At 37.2% G+C, this 22,624-nt stretch overlaps 1 protein-coding gene across 1 annotated transcript in view; it reads right to left on the reverse strand.

The window, feature by feature from the left end:
• Positions 1-756: 756 nt before the first annotated feature.
• The window catches only part of SLC13A1 (solute carrier family 13 member 1), a 74,746-nt gene continuing 52,878 nt past the window's right edge, over positions 757-22,624 (reverse strand). The window contains exons 8-15 of the mRNA XM_052638872.1: positions 19,618-19,737; positions 14,689-14,787; positions 14,207-14,308; positions 11,005-11,111; positions 8,732-8,841; positions 4,820-4,981; positions 2,545-2,682; positions 757-894 (exon numbers count right to left, since the gene is read on the reverse strand). Of these exons, the coding sequence (XP_052494832.1) occupies positions 757-894; positions 2,545-2,682; positions 4,820-4,981; positions 8,732-8,841; positions 11,005-11,111; positions 14,207-14,308; positions 14,689-14,787; positions 19,618-19,737 (976 nt within the window). The remainder of the gene's footprint in view (positions 895-2,544; positions 2,683-4,819; positions 4,982-8,731; positions 8,842-11,004; positions 11,112-14,206; positions 14,309-14,688; positions 14,788-19,617; positions 19,738-22,624) is intronic.

The following is a 22,624-nucleotide window of genomic DNA, read 5'->3' on the forward strand; positions in this document are numbered from 1 at the left end:
TGTTTAGCTTTCTTCTCTAACTATACTGTGCTAATGGTGGAAATCATAACAAGCCTTAGCCATAGAGCAACAAAATGCATTTCTCAGTGCACTGAGATCATACAAGTATGAACCATAAGATCAAGTGGAAATTCTTATCTGTTTTCTGTTGTTTAGTGGGTTCAGTTATATATATATATATATTTACTTTCAATTGTTATACTATGTAGCTATATCAAGAGTAATCTGATTGGGATCTTTTTTAGATGATGGGATGCACACCTTATTTAGATTAAACTTTTCTTTTGCACCACTAGATGACCACAGCTTTGATTTTTTTCAGAAAATTCCCTTGGACAACATTCTAGAACACTACAGAAATGATTTATACAAGTACCTAACTAACTTGTATATTTTATTTCCTATTTCTAGCTTCATGGAAAGTTTTTGTAATAATAAATGGACATCTGAAATGTTACACTGAACCCAAAGTGGAAGATGAAGCAAATGACCTCATTTCTTTGAAGATTAAGTTATGAATTATTCTTGTGATGAAGTAGGATGCATATGGTCCTTAAGCGAAATCTCAACTGAAGGCTTCTTGATGAAGGCACATAGATGCTCTTGATTGCATCTTAAAACAGATTTTGGGGTGTTCACTGGAACTACAGCAACTACACCAGGACTGATTTAAGAATCATCAATTTTCTAGAGCCGAAGTTTGCAGTGAAGGCTTTGTAGTGGTTTCTGAAACTCACCACAGAATAGTCAAGCTTGTCATGGCGTTGTCTCATTACTAATTGGAGGAGCCCAGGAAGGATAAGTGTGGAGGTCAAACATAGGTACAATCCAGGTAAACATGCCAAGCATCACCACAGCGACACCCACAATATTAACGCCGAGTCCAGCTTTAACCTTGAATATGAAAGAGCTTGAATGTTAGTCTCAAAAAAATGAAAATAAAACAAAACAAATTGGGGGAATTGGAATACTGTTGCAGAAGGCGTATGCAGATTTACATGCATCTTAAGTGATTAGTATCAATTATATGTTTCATAAGACAAGTCCTTCCATTTATGCCAAAAAAGAATCTGTTCCCAACTAAATGTCATTTAGTTGGAGAGCATCAGAGCAGTTTCTCTTAGGAATGTACTGAAGTCATTACACTTAGAGAAAAATCCCTTAAAAATCTGCCAATTCAGGTCAAATCAAGATTTGAGTTTTGTGGTTTGGTATTTCAGTGAATATGTTTCAGGTCACTATATGAAAACTGAATCCTTCATATTCATTTCAATATTCTCTTACCAGAGATCTAATATCACTTCCACTCATCTTTCTCAAAGTTTTCATTCTTCTAGCTCTGATATCATTATTCTGGTATCCACTGAACCATCTCAAATTGCAGAGATTGGCCAACTCCTGCCCATAAACTGCTTTGTAAACCAAGTTTCCTGGGACCACAGTTTTGCCCATTTGTGTACATACTTTTGTTGGCTGCTTTTATGATGTGGTAGTTGTTACAGAGACCCCTATGGCCCAGAGTCTCAAATATTTACTCTCTGGATCTTTACAGAGAAACTTGCCTATCTCAGCATTGTCTGTGTTAAAACATGAAGCTCTAAGGCAAAATGGGATGCCTAGCAATGAATATTATAGAGTTTCTGTCCATGCAAGCCACTCATTTATTTTAGAATCTTGTTTTTTTTTTTATTCACAAACTTAGCACATTGTTTATATTGTATATTATGCACATTTTTAAGCCCAAAGTAAATTATGTGACTTCTGCATTGAGGCATTTACAGAATTTTTATGTTACAGGGGCTTAGGAACAGCAATCTGTGTAGAAGGAAGGAACTGGGGCTTAACTTGGAACTGCATTTGCACAGCAGGCTCACTGAATAGCCTTTCGTTATATTCTTGCTTGGTTTGGTTTAGAAGTGGGTGATCAAGTTTAAGAGAAGACCAGGATATTCTCAAACTAGTTCTTCACTACCATGACTTTTGTATTTGGCAAAATGTATACATTTTGTCACTTCTAATTTCTATTATTCCTTGCTGTGCTAATTTCACTTCATTTTATTTCAGGTGTCACTATTAGAATCAGAAAAACAAAGATGACTTTCCATCAGTCAGGCACTGAGCCCAACATTTTATTCAGAGCAAATGTCAGTTGTGTAAATATTTGTGATAGAAAACCACAGTGCTTGATTGCTAAATTTCATTAACCCTACTTCTTCTATTTGGCTAGGTCAAGTTCGATCCTGATCTTGACAAGCCCTAAGCTTAAACCATTGTGTTGAGTATATTCTATGCTCTCTTCCTCTTCCAGTGTATTACTGAGGCATTCAATATCTCTGTATTTGTGACTGTAAATATTAATGGCACGTTTGCTCCAGGTTATCACTCGTAAAAACAATTCTAGGGCCAGTCACATGCACTCACCTTCAAAGCAGGACTCAAACTATACATTTCCTACCAGTTGATTAGTTTATAAAAGGATAGAAAACCCAAGACATCACAAAATAATGTCTACTGGACCTGATAGCATTCTTTCAGTTCACTTACCATGTCCATAACTTTTAGATGGCCATATGAAAAAACAATAGCATTGGGTGGGTTTGCTACTGGTAGGAGGAAAGCAAATGAGGTACACAGAGTAGAAGGTAACAAAATATAAAGAGGGTTGACGTGAATGGCTTCAGCCTGTTGGAAAAGATAGAAAGGAGTCTAAGTAAAATTTTGAGATAGCCATAAAAATGAGCAAAATTATTATAATAAATTTCCCAGAAGCAGGTTGAAATATAAAGACAAAATAATACACATAAACACACTTTAAAAAATTTTTTAGAAAACGTATCTCCTTTTGGTTGTTTATATGGTGATTGATATCCATCTAAGCATTATAACTCAGTTCATTCAGAAAGTAAAGTATCATTTATTTCAGAAACAAAATGAAAACAGCAACTGTTTATCTAGTGCTAAGTGCCATGCTAAGTGTTTATATACATGTTACCACATAATATGTAAGTATTTATATATGAAAGTGAAAGTTGCTCAGTCATATCTGACTCATTGTGACCCTCCATGAAATTCTCCAGGCCAGAATACCAGAATACTGGAGTGGGTATCCTATCCCTTCTCCAGGGGATCTTCCCAACCCAGGAATTAAACTGGGGTCTCCTGCATTGTAAGCAGATTCTTTACCAACTGAGCTACCAGGGAATCTTAAATAAATATATATATATAGTTCTATTATATATTATATACAATATATTATAGTTATATATTTATATATACATATGAAGTTTAATGGTATATAATGTATAGCATAATATAATAACTTCATATATTTGTATATACAACTTAATTTTCACTATGGCCTTAAGAGATGGTAATTATAGCCCCAAATAACAGATGAAGAACCTGAGGTCCACAGAGGCTAAAGTAACTGATCCAAAAACATAGCTGGCAAGCAGTTAGAGCTTAGTAGGCTCTCAGGTTCCTTTGGCTCCAAAGATTCTCATCATTCCATTAACTTACTGCCTCTGTGAGTTATATAATTTAAAATTTACTTAGGGATCATCACAGAAGAGTTACTACTATTCTTAATTATTTAACTGCTCCCTGTTGAGAAATAAACCCCAGAAAAATTCCAAATTGTATTTCACTAATATCCACCCGCCTACATTTCTTTTCTAATTTAAGCCACTCAAGAGTGCCAATGTCTGCACCTTGAGCTGGTAGCAGAACAATTCCAGAAGGGCAATCTTTCTGCATCTAAAGTGTTTTCCTTTCACCAAAATCATCTGCCGAGGGAAGAAAAACATTTTAGTTGAAGCTATTTCTCGTAATTGCCATCTAGTTGTGGAGAAGAGAGACAGTTTTCCCCTCTCTCTCTTTGCAAATCTGCTTCTTACTTATCTTTTAACATTTTTCTTAGGCTGTACAGAGCTGTGTTGGAGACATTCAAGCTTGAAGCCTGAGATGTAAACCTGGCTTTTTATTCCCTTGCAAATCACTTGTATGAAGTGCTTCTCAAAACATCAAGACATCTTCTGGAGGGAGAAGTATCAATGTTAGAGATCTAAATATGAAAGTTGTCAGGGAGCACTGAATCTCAAAATTTTCTAGAGCTGGGAAAGGTCTGGGTTGACCCTCCCATTTATCTGTAAAGGAAGACTGTGGTCAGAAAGAAGGTAGAGGGCTCTCTTAAGATCCTGCTGCTTGAACATGGAATAAAAGAGTTCTCCTGAGTTGAGGTCTCTTAAGAAAATATGAATGTGAATCAGGCCAACTAACCTTGTAAGTCGGTGAAGGCAATGGCAACCCACTCCAGGACTCTTGCCTGGCAAATCCCATGGGTGGAGGAGCCTGGTGGGCTGCAGTCCATGGGGTCGCTGAGGGTCGGACATGACTGAGCGACTTCATTTTCACTTTTCACTTTCATGCATTGAAGAAGGCAATGGCACCCCACTCCAGTACTCTTGCCTGGAAAATCCCATGGACGGAGGAGCCTGGTAGGCTGCAGTCCATGGGGTCGCTAGGAGTCGGACCCGACTAAGCAACTTCACTTTCATGCATTGGAGAAGGAAATGGCAACCCACTCCAGTGTTCTTGCCTGGAGAATCCCAGGGACGGCGGAGCCTGGTGGGCTGCCGTCTATGGGGTCGCACAGAGTCGGACACGACTGAAGCGACTTACAGCAGCAGCAGCAACCTTATAAGTTACCTATGGGGAACCATTCAGGCCCCAAATGATTCTACACCGCAATATGAGAACACGCAAAGTAGAACACAATTCTTTTAATGAAGAGAATAAATAAGATAAATGAGATACTCACCAATGGAGATAGTATTGGAAGAAGGAGGGTAATGGTAGCTGGATTGCTGGCTACCTCTGTTAAAGATGTGACGAGCAGAGAAGATATCAGAATTATTAGCCAGACTGGTAATGAACCTAAAGGAGATAATTTATTTCCTATCCACTTAGATAGTCCTGACTCCTAAAAAACAAATTTGCAATATGTGTTATTCATTAATAATTCATTTAATCAGACAATTTAAATATATAAAAAAGCATTATTTGACCTAAGGACTCAGTTTCTAAATTATCATTTTAATCTTTCATATTTTTCTGTGGTTTTTTAGATCTAGGTGTCTATGACATTGTGAAGTTCTTAGTTATTCTTATTTTAACATCACTAACAAGCTTTAGGAAGTTTGGTTGTCTTCCCCCATTTTTTCAGTTACATTTGAATTACATCTAATTACTATATATGGGTATAAAAAGCCATGTAGTACTACAGGGCTTTAAGAAAAGGAGCATCCTTTCTGGTCTTCCTCTTCCCACATTTAAGCTGTGTTCCTCAGAGGCAACAACTTTCATTCACATTAGCTACTTATTCCCACGTTTATGTTTATGATAGCTATCTTACAAAATTCTACTTTTTCATATTTCTAAATTTTCAATTTTAGACATTATTTGGAGCAAGCATGCTTGCTCAGTTGTGTCTGACTCTTTGCAACTGCTTGGACTATAGCCTGACAGGCTCCTCTGCCTGTGGAATTTTCCAGGCAAGAATACTACAGCAGGCTGCCATTTCCTACTCCAAGGGATCTTCTTGACCCAGGGATGAAACACTGATGTTCTAATATGTACACGAAAATTCAGTTTTCTAAAACCTTCCATCATACATGTATTTCTTGTCCCTGCTCCCCATTCCCTTAAATTCATATATCAACATTTTAGGTTAAATCGGTATTTAAATTTTGCCATTATGATCATATGAATATGGTTCACAACTGAGCCACTTAGTGTCCTGTGATTGCTTTAGCTGTTCTGTTTTAGTTTTTGTTTGTTTTTCCAAGAAATGATTTCCCTATTCTTTTGCTTGCTTAGCTTTTTAAGCACCCATCACTAATCCTCCAGTATACTCTCCAGTAAAAGTAGAAAACTCCTCACAAGTAGATAGACATTTCAGGTAATTGTTCTTTTTCATTTTCCTTAATGGAGATGTCGATTTTGGAGTATTTCCTCCTCTTGCTACACTGGGACTAGTTGCTCTTTAGATCTACTTTACTTTTATAAAGAGACTTCTATTCACTAGATTACTTATGGGTCCCCTTCACCTCTTTCTGCTGTGGGAATCCTATCTTGTTAACTCCTTTGTGTTGATGACTCACAGGACCCCATCTTCTGTAACTTCCTGATAATTGGTGCTTGGAAAGTAAGTTTCTTTAGTTTCTGCATGTCTGAAAACCTCTTTCTTTTCTTTTCACATTACTTTGATATATCAACCTTTTTAGAATTATGGATGTACAAATAATTATTGCTCCATTTCCTGTGGCTTCCAGGGGGTTCTTTAGAAGCCTGATGTCCAGACCTTGGATACGCTGTACATAATACAGGAAAATCAGTCATACTCAGATGAACAGATATGTTATTCTGTTTTTCTCCTACAAATGGAAGGGACAATCCTCCATTTGTGAGATTTCACTGAGCTCCTGCGTGTGTGAATTTGTACATGGATGACAAAGTAGTATGGACATCAGCAAGGCTCTAGTGACAAGATCAGAAGCTGGCAAAAACATCCCCAGATCTGATAACCAGATGTTATGTATATTATTCTAGTTTTGACTTACATTTTTGTTTGGGGTTTTGATTTTTCAATGAAAAAGACTATTTACCATTTAAATCACATTAGCACAAATTCTTCTTTAAATATATCAATATTTAAAGAATGGATTTTACCTATGTATTAGATAAAATTAGATTACCTAATCTTATTAGGTAAGATTAGATGCAGTTGGAAATGATTACATCACATACAGTCCTTCACCTCGGGAAGCCACTGAGATCATATCATCATGCTCATGGCTTCAAGCTGACCACTCAGAGGTAGGGTGATTTTGGGTATCCCACAGAAATCTGAGGCTTTGTGCTAGGATTTTCACAGCTAAGTAGAGCTCTTCCAAGTTTTCCCTACTTCTTCCAGAGAGAGAGTCTAGTGAATCAGATTAAGTTCACACCTTATCATTTCCTTTCATTCTGCAATTCTAGAGTCTGGCCAATTCTTTTAAAACCACTTTGAGTGACAGATATTCTGGGAAGGAGAGATGAATATATTGACATCAATACTAGAGTTGCTGATTCTGAGTTCCTCACAATTCAAATTAACCGATACAGGAATGGAAGTTATTTATTCTGAGAAACCAGATCTCCTTACTACTGAGCTAGTAGAAAAGTGTCTTTGTCTTCTATTGTTATCGTTTATACTTGAACAGTCTATGAAGCAAGTCAAATCTAGACTTGAAACAATATCATAAGTGGCACTCAGAGTTGACACAATTTTTAAGACTTTCACGTATTACCAAATTGCTGAAAGCTCAGTATCCAAATCTCATATGGAAAAACTGACAATAAAGTCAGAAGCAAAACACAGTTTTTCCTTAGACTGTCAAGAATAGGACAGAACAGGTAGCTATTTGTCTTGAAAAACAGAAAAAATTAACTTTAGGGAAATTGAAGGGCTGGACATGATATTTCTCTCACCATTGCTTTTACTTTGATGACTGAATAAGGAAATGAAATGTTCATTAGTTTTGAGTGTTTCATGCAAGGCTACTAAGCCCAGAATAATTAAAGAGTAGAGAATTTTCATGGAATTTCAGGGGAAGATATTCTTCTTCTAGCAACCCTATAACCAGGGCAATTTCAAGGGACAAAGGTTTCCCCAGACTTTTACTTTATATCAGCTGCATAGATGATGGACCAAAGAAATAGCCAACTTTATTTCTCACGATGATTTCATTTCTTCCTAAAATTATACTATACAGTCCATGGAATTCTCCAGGCCAGGATACTGGAGTGGGTAACCATTCCCTTCTCCAGGGGATCTTCCCAATCCAGGGATCGAAACCAGGTCTCCTACACTGCAGGCGGATTCTTCACCAGCTGAGCCACCAAGGAAGCCCAAGAATACTGGAGTGGGTAGCCTATCCGTTCTCCCTCGGATCTTCCCAACCCAGGAATTGAACTGGGGTCTCCTGCATGGTAGGCGGATTCTTTACCAGCTGAGCCACCAGGGAAGCCCTCCTAAAATTAGACATAATAAATATTTAACATGGCTATGTGAAATTCTTTCTGGACTTCATTGAATAAGCATATATTTAGTAATTTTAATGTATTTAATATGTAACAATAATGTAATGCAGTTGTATTGTTTCTCATTCTTCTTTGGCAATATTAGGACCATGATATACTTCAGTATTCTTGCCTAGAGAATCCCATGGACAGAGGAGTCTGGCAGGCTACAGTCCATAGTGTCTCAAAGAGTCATGACTGAAGCAACTTAGCATAGCACATAATTGCAGAGAAATCTGAGAGCTACTTAAATTCATCATGAGATAAGGTAAGGGTATAAACAACAAAAAAATGTTTTACAAGGAGTCTCTGTATAAGTGACTTTTATATGTTATTTTTATTATTAAGCTTCTCTTCTAATCCTATTTCATGGATTAAGAATTATATTTATCTTTCTTTTGATATGCTGGGACATCAAAAAATGATGATTTATGCTCACAGAAATTCTTGAACTCTGGACTCACCTCATCTGTATGTATAGTTACTGCTTGGCTACTGAAATCTGCATCATGACAATGATAGAATGAGCATTCCAAAAGCTTGACTGTCCTTGTGTCCTTCTTTTGAATAGCTTAGTTAACTGCTAGGTATCTTAGACACAGAGTATTACCTCACAGCCATCTGCCAAGGCAAACCCTCCACCAACAAGAATGGCTATATCCCAGGGCATGAATGACTGGAATTCTTTCCAAGTAATCAGTGGAGAGTAATCAAAAGCAACTGAAAAACAAAAGTCCTACAGTTAAACATTGCTTAAATATTATATGACATTTCTTATTATCTTAAATAGCCATCTCATTAAAAGTTTTCAATATTTCTGTATTATTCTCATATAGGAAACTTGATCTAGGCTTTGAGTAATTTCTACCTGGCTTAGAACATTATATTATAAAAAAAGAAAAATGCCCTAACTTGGAAAACTTCTTTGCATTTTACTATAGAAAAAAATTAGATAAATGATAACATCATATATAATACTAGTCATTCACTCATTCATTACACTAACATTTTTGCCTACCCTGAGTAACAAGTGCATTGGGCTATCTGCAATCCACCATTGATACAACAGCATCTGTGGAACATTATCATTCACTCGTATTTATTTGAATATTTTATTTTTTTTCAAATCATGAGGAAGGTCATGATAGATTCACCTGAATTTCAGTTTAAAATAATTCAAAGTTCAGATTAAATAATTTTCTTATTATTCAGGAAACCCTTAAAATGCTCGTAAAGCAATAACCGCAAAGATTTCTCTTGGTATTTGGATTCTGATAACTCCATTGATTTGCTTAGAAATAATGTCATCCATGAACATGGATTTTGTGCCCATTTAACTTTTGTGTGTATCAGGCAACCTTCTACATGGTAAGCTTTTAAGATTACTAAGAAGTCCTCTTCCTGTTTCCTTCCCACAAACTTAAACCAAACCAACTCTCATTGTTGATGGAAAGTTTGGTATTTTCTGCTTGAATTAAGACCATATATCCTGTTAAACACTAACATCTCTGACTGTTCTTCTCATGTAAAACTGAATGTTTTATGTCTTCTTGTTGTTTAGTTGCTAAGTCATTTCCGACTCTTTTGTGACCCCATGGATTGTAGCCCACAAGGCTCCTCTGTCCATAGGATTTAAATCAAACTTCCTATTCCAGGTGATCTTCCCTACCCAGCGATCAAACCCATGTCTCCTGCATTGGCAGGTGGATTCTTTAGGCCGAGCCACCTGGGAAGTCCATTTTATGTCTTATCTTGCATTTTAAAACCTAATGTGACTCAGTTTATCAGGGAGAAGAGGAGTTAAACAACGATAAGAGAGAGGATGATGGAGAAGGCAAAGCTCTTTCTGAGAGGAGGACTCAGAAGTAGGGGTCAGAGAAGTTAAGCCATGGAGAACACACTACTGCAAGCCCCTAGGGCTTTGATTGCAATGGTCAGAGACCTCGGGGTCTCATAGCAATCTCTGCTCTATATTACACAACCTTCTTATAACACATTTGAGATATGCTGGTCTCAAATGAAGAACAAAAGATACTTATTTCTATGCTATACTGTTTACGTGTATCATGTCCTGGAAATCTGACTCATCAGTCACTCATCTATTCCAACTCAAGAAGTCAAGTGGGCCAGTCTAACTGCATGGCAACCAGTTCCACCCCAGCAAATAAATCAATGACTAATGAATGAATAAACAACAAAACCCCACAGCAACTCTACCAGCCTATTTCCAAACAATTTTAAACCATCTTCCCATATTGACAACATAGGAATTTGACTACCCAAAACTTGCTGTGTTAATAGTATAATGCATAGGCATGGATGAGAAGAAGTGTGTGTGTATTTATACTCAAACAAGCAGACACACTTTCTTGTCCCATTGAATATGGTTTCTTTCTTCTGTGACACCAGGTTATGGCTAAGTGTGGGGTAGATTTGCATTTTCTCCAAGGCTACTATGAGGCTGTAAATACTCTTCCCTTGAGACTCCTCACATTTTTAGATCCTCAGCATTAATTACTGAAAGCTCATCTTGAAGTGTAACTGCCAAGTTCTTGTTCCTGTATTTGTCAATAGTAAGATTATTTCTGATTATGACCAGGACAATGAGCTTATGATAGACCAAATAGTATCACCCATAGTAGAATTCTAACTAACCATAGTGTGTAAAGAAATCTACTTCTAGCTTCTACAAAGTAAGATGGTTCTTCGTATGAGGAGAGGAAGGGTGCAGTCTGAACAGGTGTTGCAGTGTGTAAACAGAAGATGTAAACCAGCAGCTGTGTTCATGTCCATTCCTTCTGTTCTAGTGTTAACTGAAACCAAGGAAATTTTGTACTTTTGCTCTTCTGTCAAATTCATTCAGAATTATAAATAATACTCAACCGGTTTCTCCTGTAGGTGTAGTTTTGGTCAATCTCTTAGCTGGGATAAGAAAGAACAGGAGTCCTATAAGTAAAGCAACAGTTGAATCTGTAGCAAAACCGGGATACCTAAAACAGATAAGTGTGTGCATTAAAAAAGGCCATCAAGGATTTGTATGAACTAAGCACCAACTGATTATGCTAACAGCATAGAAGTAGGAGTGGTGGTATTGGTTATTTATTCTGGATAATCTGCTCTATAATCTATGGATTCACAACTAAAACTGAAACTGAGTGAAAATGAAAATCTCAGACCACATCCCCATTATTTTCATAGGTCTCTTTATTTTTAAGAATCATGTTTACACATGCTGATATGCTAGGCCAAAAGTTCCCTTTCAGGTAAAGCTGACAGATCTGGTAAATAATTTCTTCTCTGGATTATTTATTTTAATCATATTGACAAAGCATTGAGGTTGAAACAATAGGCCAAGTCCTACATAATTGTCTATAAAAGGCTACTATTGAATTGTGGCAAGGCATGGATGTTTCCAGAGTCTTTTAAAACTCTTCTGTAAATTGTGAAAAGGAATTGATCTGTTTTTCTAAGATAGAACATCTGCTTCTGTGTTTATAGGCCCTGGCCATATCATACCAATGAAATTGACTCACTTGAAGCTTTGTACCCTATGAAACTCAATCAAGAATATTAATTATCAGAATGGCTTTGAGATGCTCACAGATGATCACTGTACAAATTAAGAGTTATTCAGAAACAGATGGGGTCTTAGAAATACCAGGCCATTCCTGCAAGTAAGACAGGTTTCCAGATTCCCCAACAGTTAAGAAGTACCTGGAGACCAGACATGAATGAAACAGGAAGAAATAATTAAAAATCAGTTTTAAAAGTCAGCATATTAATTAGTGAATCTTTGAGTCTGAAAAGCAGAGTGTGTACCCTAAGATTATTTTACTACCTTGTAACTCAGCAATGCACACATAGTAAAGAGCCTCTTTATTCCTGTACAATTACTTGAACAATCTAGATAATCAAGGAAATCCATTATTTTATTCAATCTGACAGTTTTATAAAGCAGCTTTTTTCCCCCTAAATGTAGACTTTCTTTCATTGTGGAGTGAAATGCTGCCTTGGTATAATTTATTCAAAAAATGTAACCAATATTTATTATTTTATAGTTCCTTATTTCTTTTATTTCAGTTATAATTTTTGTTGGATTTTTGCCAATAGGTCAGGCATCATGTAATCTGATTTTGTTTTATATGAAAAGACATATTGAAATCTTTCCAGGTTCAAACAGATGGAATGAAAACATGAGGTGGTAGCAATAAATCTTGATTTATCATTCTAGCTTCAGAAACTCCAAATGTCTAAAATCTCTACATTACAAATATATTCTAGAGTATATATACCTCATACAAAATTAAGCCATAAATACAGAAATAATTGCTCTTTAAAAGACTTTTTAAGCTATTATCATTTTATATTTAGTTTATTAGGAACTAAGGTTGTCTCAATATTACAAAATATTAAGCTGAGGTAAATTTTATTTGCTCTGGAAATTTAAAAACATAATTGCCAATTAGATATATATATACAAATTCCCTCCTCTTTCAAAGTTTTTTTTCTTTTCTTATCGTTTTCTCTCAGAATTTGAGACAACATGGGTGCCTCCTCAAAGCAAATACACTTTGTTTTCCTGCTACAGACAAAACATCTGAGTTACATTTTCCTCCCATAAAGAGGAGAATTAGAAACTGATTATATTGAATTTCCTATTGGGGTTTCTGCCTGGTTTTTATTCACCATTGTTTGATTTCATTTGGTTTTTACACATTGGGGTTTAGGATTCTCCCCACCTGGAATGATAGGAGTGGCATTTTTAAAAGGAGGAAGAATTATATTTTCAGTTGGTCTAGGTCTTATTACAAAACCATAAAGTTTAAATCAAACTATTAAACAACAGTTTGCTATGAACAGCTTGCTATAAGTGATTGGATATTGCCTTTTGTTTAGACTTCTTGAAATGAAAAGGTTTCACCCTAATGGAAAGAAAAAGTCTATGAAGCTGCAGCTGACCCTTGAAAATATGCCCCACACTGCACTGTTGCTCTTGGGTGCTCACTAGGAATTGGCGAGCACACTTGGCGGCTTTAAAAAAATGTTGGCAATACCTATATAACCAGAAGGCTCTGATGCAAGAATTTCTTCAATCCATGTGGGCAGAATAGATTTCACTCAAACATTTTTAGTTTCTACCCCCACAACATGGATTTTTGTGGGGGGATGTGAGACAGGAAGTTCAAATCAGAGATCTGCTGAATTTAGGATACAGAGGACTTCAGTGAAAGACAGATTTGGAAACGTGAACCTCAAACCAAGGTATTTATATGGACATGTAGGATGGTCCTTAATTTAGCAAATTATTCTACAATCTTCCCCCTCACTTCACATGACTCAGCAGTGTCTGCTGGGATATAAATCACTGACAAAGTTAACTCTGACCCAGCTAACAGTAGCTTGTAAAGTCAGTCTTCTTGCTTATTCAGTAATTCCTTATTTATAAAATAGGGGCAGGGATAGATTTATAGGGAAATAGTACAAAAATGGACATTAACAGAGGAAAAGACAAAATATGAACTAAATACCCTTCACAGAAATAAAAACAGGTTGGCAAAAATCACAGAATATGAATTCATATCAGGTTATTAGGAAGCACTGAGTGGTATTCAGTGCACATAATAAACACTTGTATTGAACCTCTTGTGGGAATACAGCACTATTCTAAGTGCTATTATTAGCCCCAGCTTACAGATGGAGAAACTGAGAGGTAAGTGACTTGCCCAAAGTAAGAGGAAGCGCCAAGAACAGAACCAAAGCAGTGCGGCTCCAAGGTCTCTACTCCTGACCATATTAAAACATGGCTTTCCTGAAAATCATCCTTCTAATTTTGTAAGGAAGAAAATAATCTTGTCTGAAGAAGCCTTATCTTTAGTTACAGGGCAGTTTGGCTTCCGAGCTTGCTGCCTTACCCTAAATTTCATTCTTTATCAATGTTTTTTTTCCTGAAAAGATTAGAATTTTTAAAATCTTTTCAATGGAAAGGAAGAAAAGCAAATCTCATACAGTTTTTCAGAGTCATAGGAACCACTTAGCAGAAAAGCAGAGTATAAAACAAGTGACAAATATAACGCATAATGCTTACTCTGAAAAAAGCGCAGACCAACCAGAAACAAATCCAGGATCTCGGCTGAACCATAGCAGGGCCATTACAATGAAGAGGACTAAGGTCACAATTTCTTGATATCTGTGGGAAAATTCCAATCCTTTCATTTATTTTCTCAGTCAGAACATTTGCAGAACCTCCCTGAACTGTTGTCAGGGAGAATGCAAACACTGTAAAAATTCGGATGTATCAATTATTTAAGAGAATCTGTAGTTAGAAAGGGGCTTTACTCCTCAGTAGGGCTTTCAGCTTCTTATCCTTCTACCTGGTAAGTTTTAGTTAGACATGGTCTGTATTTTATCATGTGGAGTTATATTTATAAAGGTTAGAACACTTGGTGCCCTTATCAAGTATAATAAATACATTACAGACAATTATGCACATATTTGTCTTTAAACAAATACTTGCAGTATAAGCTGCATCCCTCTGTGTGTTTGTGTCTGTGTGCATGTGTATCTTACCTTATTGGTCCAAGTTTTTGGTATTCTTGTTTAATAAACGCAGCACAGGCTTTTTGCTTGGCTGTTAGGGGTTTGCCACATTGGAACATCTCCTTAAAGCTAAAAAGAAGAGTGTGGGATTATTTGAGAGAATAGCACTGAAACATATATATTACCATATGTAAAACAGATGAGCAGTGCTGGTTTGCCGCATGAAATGGGGCACCCAAAGCCGATGCTCTGGGACAATCTAGAGGGATATGGTGGCGAGGGAGGCGGGAACAGGATTCAGGATTCAGGGCACACACGTACACCTATGGCTGATTCATGTTGATGCATGGCAAAAACCATCACAATATTGTAAGGTAATTATCCTCCAATTAAAATTAATTAATTAATTTAAAAAGAATAATTAAGCTTGTTAAACAAAGAATTTTTCCTTTATAGAAGATATGTGTGTGAAAGTGTCAGAAAATATAAATCTCCCCGCTAATAACAAAAACCTGTGCTTTTTGCCTATACCTCTGCCTCTTTCTCTGAATGTCGTCTCCCCTCTTTTCTGTTTTTTTCCTGGTTTGCTTAATTTTCGATGCCTAACTGTCATTCCATACCTTTCATGACATCATCTGCTAAGCTTTTCCTTTTCCAAGTCCTTTGGCATCACTGGAATTTTGCTATGTGCCACTCATCTCTAATTTAATACTTTATTACATACCTGACTGTTAAATATTTTAATATGTTTCTTAAGTGTGATTGTTAATTTTCATAGAAAAGTTTTATCTCACTAGTGAGAATTATTAGAGAATGGGGGCTGTACCATGTTTTTTATTTTTTTTTGGCAAGGGGAGCCTAGTAATTCTAAACACTGGCATACACAGTAAATACTTGACTCATTAACTCTATAGTGGCTTTGTGAGGCTTACAAGATAGTTGGTTGTTAGATCCATCAGTTTTCACACAATATGCTAAACTCCAGTTATACTTTAGGTACACAAGTCACATATGCTGATCATGAACAGAGTCCAAACTCCATCTATTTTCAGAAATAAAACCAATTCTATTACAGTTTTCTTTGCATTTCTTTACTCCTTATGTTCTAATGGCATCAACCAGATAATCTTCCAATTTACTTCTAACAGTAACTGTCAGTCTCTATTTACTTTAGCTGCTTACTTTTAGTGACCCCTTTCTCCTGTGACTAATTCTTCTATCCTGAAGTCCAGGGTCTTCAAAACCTTGAATAACATTTTGTGAAGTGTTGCTCTAAATCTTGATTTAAAAATATCCCTCCAGAGGAAGAAACAAATGGAAAACTGGCCAAATTCTCATGGATTATCTTTTGGAATGTATGAGTAGCTCAGATTACATTATATGTTGGTATGGAAAGCATTTGTGGGTATATATCCAAAGGGAACTGATATCTACATTTTTAAGAAATATATGCATTCAAATGTTCATTGCAGCATTATTCACAACAGTCGAGATATGGAAACAACTCAAATGTCCTTGGATGGACAAATGGATAAGAAAAAGAATAAAAACTATTCCACACATATATAGTGGAATATTATTTGGCTATGAAAAGGAATGAAGCACTGATACATGCCACAATGTGGATGAACCTGGAGAACATTATGCTAAATGAAATGTCAAACAGAAAAGCAAACACTGCATGATTTTCCTTATATGTGGAATCTAAAATAGTTAAACACACAAGAAGTAGAGAGTAACATGGTATATTCCAAGGGTTAGGATAAGAGGAAAATGAGGAGATGTTGGCTAAAGGGTACGAAGTTTCAGTTATGCAGAATAAGTAAGCTCTGGATGCCTCTGTGCTAAGTTGCTTCAGTCGTGTCCAACTCTTTGCAACACTATGGACCATAGCCCTCCAAGTTCTTCTGTGTATGGGATTCTCCAGGCAAGAATACTGGAGTGGGTTTCCATGCCCTCCTCCAGGCTCTGGATATCTCTGTACAAATAGAGACTATGATGAACAGCAACAATAATATACTTAAAATTTTGCTAAGAGGGTTGATCTTACGTGAAGAGTTTTTATTACAAAAGGAGGTGGAAAAAAAGCAAAAGGGGTAGGGATAAACTTTTGGAAGTGATGGATAAGTTTATGGCATTGATATTGACGATGGTTTCATGGGTATAGGCTTATCCCCAAACACAGTAAGTTTTGTATACATTTAGTAACTACAGCTTTTTGTATGTCAAGCACACCTCAATAAAGCAGTTTTTAAAAAAGAAAGGAAGCAAGGACATATTCTTCTGTAAAATTGCTGAGGGTAAACATGGCTATTTATGAAAGAGTAGATGGGACAAAGACTGTGGGAGGAGGGCAGTTATCACATGAAGACACGTTATATTTATTTTTCTGCGGTTTCGTTACTCAGATATGTTTGGACTGTTACTACCTTTGTAGGGGCAGAAATTCCTCAATTCTTAAGTCATCCATCCTACATATTCATCATCACCCACATGTACCCCCCACCCAATGAACATGATTAGACGATCAGTGTTGCATTTAAGATCAAAAGAGTAATATTTAATTTTTATAGCCTCCATTAAATGATTGACTAGTGCCAGTCTTGAAACTTTTCCTCTTGTCAGAGGAAAAAGTTTCCGCATGTCAGAATATAAATTCTACCATTAAAAGAAACTAATCTGTGGACTGCCTTGAGAGCCATCAATAGAATTAAAAAAAAAAAAAAAAGTAGATTTAAAGAAAGGATGAGTCTCCTTAGAAACTTTTCTACCCAGTAGACTGCCTATGTACTTTGTCACTTTGCTTGGTGACGATCAATAGTTAAGTCAAAATCCAAAGCGTCTTTGCTACAAATGAAGGTTAATGCCTTTGCAATGGAACTGATGAAGCATATGACAATGAATCAACCTCTCCATTGAAATAAATCCTGTGGCACTGACAGATGAGCTTCACTTCCCCAATAGGTTGGGGTCATTTATAATGGGTGAGTTAACTGTGTTAACACCCAATGTGCTCATCAGAATGCCTGGTGGCCTGCCAGGGGAGGGGCTGATCATTTCTGTTTGTTGATCTAAAACCTCTGGAGGTGAACACCCTGGCAGATCGAAAAGGACACTGAAAAATTAGCTGAAGCATAAATCTGTGCCATGTGTAACCAACACTGGACAGCAAGGGGACTGCTTCAACATGCCACTGATCATGATTTATGGACTTGGCTAATATATGCACTTCACAGGATGTTTTTCCTCACGGAGAAACACATTTCAGTGCCTCTGCCCATTATCTTCTAAATTTCTCCTTTTTAAGTGGTGGGCCACTTCAAAATGATGATAAGGGTCACCTACATATTTTATAAAGTAATTATATGTAGCCAAAAAAAGAACGAAACAGCTGGGGTCTGAGACTGGATGCTTTCTCCTTTGGTTTGGGATTCCAGTCCCCTGCATCCTATGTTGTTACCTGCACAACTGAATAGACCCCCAAAGGCTTAGATTTCCAGGAAGGGGCATTTAGTATGCAGCTGGCCTCTTCCCTCTAATGCTCACCTGCCGTAGGCAGTGACATTCCACACATTGGCTCCAGTGGGAGCGCGGCCTCATGCTGCTCCCACAATCTGGACAAATAGATTGTTCAAAAAAACCATCAGTACTATCTCCTCACTACTAACAAAACAGGCAGTTCTGGAGAAAAACCAGGAAGAGGAATGGAGAGGGAAGAATATCAGTCCTTATATGATGAAGCTTGGGAAATGTGGGCACAGGTATGGAACATGACTCCACATGAGTGTTTGGCTATTCAGAGGAAGTACAGAAAGCTGACTTCAGTCTCCCCTGCAGTGGATAACATGCTGTTTCATTCATAGGTCCTTGAAGTCATTTAAATAAAACCTTATAAAGATAAAGTTGAGTGACTTCCCTGGAGGTCCAGTGGTTAAGATTCCGCACGTCCACTGAAGGGGGTGCGGGTTCCATCCCTGGTTGGGGAAATGCCTCTCAGGGTGGCCAAAAAAAAAAAAAGAAGAAGTGAATTGGCTTGTTTTTTCATGAAAAAAATCCTGAAGGTTTGATAAACAGCCTTTTCCCCTTTCTTTGTGGGTATTGTTATATGTACTGAATCTCTTGAGGCAGCATTTTCAATTTTGCTGTAGAACCCTGCATAATTTTAAATGCTGGCAGGCATTTGAGCTGTGTAACTCATTGGTACTTATGAATCACTAACTTCAGTCGCAGCCAAGGTAACATCTGCAAATTCTCTGGCTCTTGATTGATCAGTGTTTCATACTTCGATTTCTCTATATTCAACTAGGGCCCATCCACATTAGAATTATAGCATTGCAAGTGAGCTTGCCGATTTTCTGGTTAAATTCTCCTGACTTAGTTGAAGATATTGAGACTGAGAATGGATCAGGATTTGCAAAGATCACTCATCTGTCGTGTGAGAAGCCACAACTTTGTCCCTGGTTTCCTGATTCTCAATCCAATGTTCTTTCCACAGAGCATGCTCTCAGATTTTTGTTTTAGTTTTTCAAGGGCATGTCAATGTTAGTACAATGTCAGGATGAAACAGGAAGCTCTGCATGCTACAGCTTAAAGTTACCTGACAGTTTGAGGAAATCCACACATTAAACCAGAGGAGCAAAATTTCTTAAAATTCTGCTTTAACAGGTGGGCTGGGTCCTCACCATAATGAGCTTCATATGTCCTTCTGGTTTATTAATATCTTAATGGCTTAGGATCAGAGGAGACCAAGATAGAGTTTCTGTCTACAAACACTCTTCCATAGATGATATTCTAGAGTATCCATAATGCATGTGTTCATACATATCAGTTTTGTGGGGAAGAGAAATGCAGAAATGCAGCATGCATGAAATAGGTGTAAAAGCCCTGGATGAGGGGCTGAGAACATGGAACCCAGACACCAATAAATAAAGACCTGATTAACATGGACTATGTACTCACTTGAATCCTAGGAAAAACCACTGAAGCCAGATCCAAGACAAGAGGAGAATAATAATGGCAGCCGGGAAGGACATTATGAACCATGATCCAAAGTTGATGCAACGGCAGTCAGGATAGCGCCTGTGTGAGAATACAGAAAAGTGTTCACGGCAAGAGTGCAAGTGGAATCGCTTCTGATGGTCCGTGAGAAGCAGCACTTCCCGTCTTTCCTGCGATAGTAGCCAAGAAAGAAGATGGTGGGGCGGGGGGATATTCCCTACTAAATACAGGAGTCAACTTTGCTCCTCATCTCTTGCTTCTGTCGCTGCATGGTTATTCATGCTTCTCACAACAACGAGGGCAGATATGTTATGACTTTTCCTCCCTTTATTCCATCTTTAAGAAATCGTTTACCAAAGAACCTAGCACAGTACCTGATACTCGTGGAACTGCACAAGAAATGGGTACCCATGGGTGTGTGTGTTTTGTTATTTGTATTCAAATCATCAGTGCATGAGTGAAGAAAGACAAACAAGCAGACCTGGGAACAGGTGAAAATTAGCTTAAGAGGACTGCATGTGTCCATTACCATTTCATCTTGAGAGCTGACATCCCAGAATCTGAAGGGACTCTGATCTGACCCACACTGTCCCTCAAAGCTGTTTTCCCCTCTTGTTTCTTCTGCCCCAAAGCAGCTACAACCATCTTATCAGACATATTCTAGACTTTTCTTCCTAGAATTAGACAGTGCTTTGGGGCTCAAATGGAATAAATCAGGACCAGATAAAAATAATTAAAAGTCCTGTGAAAAATATCAACTTTTCCATTAACTCTCTATTTATTTTCAGCTTCTAGCTCACATAATAAAAAAGTAGCAAAAAAAACCCACGTCAGGTACAAGCACGGTTTATTTGGTAACCTCACATTCATTGTTTTGAAATGTAGTCTTAATTCTCATATAGTTATCTATTTTATGACTGTGGGGAAATGGAAATTCAAGAAACAGTTATCTTTAATTTTTCTTCTTGAAGCAGCAACACAGAGTCAGAAATGAGAAAAGTACAGAAAATAATATGGAATTAATTAAAAAACACAGTTCACATATTTTTATTATGTTTGAAATCACAAAATAGAGAGAATGTAATAGAAATGCTAGACTTCAGTATTTTTTTCTACTTAGATCACACTTTGTATTTTGCTACTTAAAAAAGATCATGTAAATAAATAAGATCTTTCATGCTACACACATCAACATAAGCCAAATTTATTTATTTTAGACACTGCTATTTTAGCATGGTTCCTAAGAAATGCAAAGGCTGTTTAAAAAAAACAAAATTAAGCTTTCAAAACTGCAGATTTCTCTTTTGTCTGCAATTTCTATGAGCTGATCTCCCTGGGTCCTAGAATTCGCACTGGCAACTTGAGGATGATTTTATCTACCTTGAAGAGATCCTATGATTAGCTTATATAGTTATGCCATTGTTACTGCTCTTGTTTAGTCACTAAGTCATTTCTACCTCTTAGTGACCACATGGACTGGAGCCTGCCAGGTTCCTCTGTCCTTGGGATTTCTCAGGCAAGAATACTAGAACAAGTGGCTATTTCCTATTCTAGGGGATCTTCTTCATCCAGAGATCAAACCCGCGTCTCCTGAGTCTCCTGTATTGGCAGGTGGATTCTTTACCACTGAGTCACCTGGGAAGCTCAGTTGTGCCATTTGAAAGTGGCAAATGATAAGTAAAAAATGATAAAGAATACATAAAATTGATGAATGTAAAAAAAAGGCTTTACCAACTCTGAGGCTCTGTAGAGAATTGTCTGCTTTAAAAAAAAAACAGTGTTTTCAGTTGGAAAATAAGTGAGAAAAGGCTTAAGCTTATCTTTCATCAATTTACTAGACTTGGATTACAGGTCAGTGGCCTGTGTTATTTTGTTCAGCCTAAAGACAATGAGAAATGCTGCATGGATTAGGCTCAAAACAATGCCCCAAACCCAGTTTCATTTTCCACCATCTGTAGCTCATACCTTGAAATCAGGCTGCTTTGTTCTCCCCACCCATTGCAGAGAATTCTGTGAGATTTGAGGGAAGTGGAGCTTTTCAGAATTTTTGCCTGGAGGGATAGGCCATTTAGAAAAATGAAAGTTTAAAAAAGCTAAACTTTGGGATTTTCTTTTCTTTTTTCTTCCCTTTTTTTTTGTTCAGTAGTAAGAAAACACTCTGAGGTATAAATATTTTGAATGAAAATGGAATGAGTGGCACCCTAGAAGGGATTAGTTTCACAGTGGTGATTCTTTTCCCACTTCCTTCATATTCCATAATGGGCTTCCCTGGGGGCTCGAGGTAAAGAATCTGCCTGCTAACGCAGGAGATGCAGGAGATATGGGTTCAATCCCTGGGCCAGGAAGATCCCCTGGAGGATGAAATGGCAGCCCACTCTAGTGTTTTTGCTGGGAAATCCCATGGACAGAGGAGCCTGGAGGGCTCTAGTCTGTGGGTAACAAGAGTTGAACATGACTGTGTGACTGAGCGTGTATGCATGTATAATCCATAAATGAAGGGACTGCAAGTGTCTGCCTAAAGCAAATAGAGATTTCTTCTATCATTAACCATGCTAACTACATTTAATTCTGATGGAATCCTTTTCTTTCACCTGGCAGTATGTTTTGTGTCTACCATGCACTGGGTACTCTTGCAGCTACTGGGAATATAGCAGTGAATTAGATGGACACAGTTCAGACTCTCACAGTTTACATTAAAAGAAGAACACAGGCAGAAAAACAGGTAAGCATATAATGAATTGGAAAATAAAACAGAATAGTGTGACAAAAAGAGATTAGGTGGAGGGAGAAATTTTACATAGCTTGACCAAAGAAAATGAAATTTGAGATGAGATCTAAATGGCAAGAAGGAGCTAGTCATGTAAATAACTGGGAAATAGTACTCCAGACAGAGGAAATATCAAGTGCAAAGGCCCTGGGGTAGGAATGATTTTGGGATGTTTGAGGATTAGACAGAAGACCACTGTGG

This window comes from Budorcas taxicolor, chromosome 4, assembly GCF_023091745.1.
Source record: "Budorcas taxicolor isolate Tak-1 chromosome 4, Takin1.1, whole genome shotgun sequence".
Lineage (NCBI taxonomy): Eukaryota > Metazoa > Chordata > Mammalia > Artiodactyla > Bovidae > Budorcas > Budorcas taxicolor.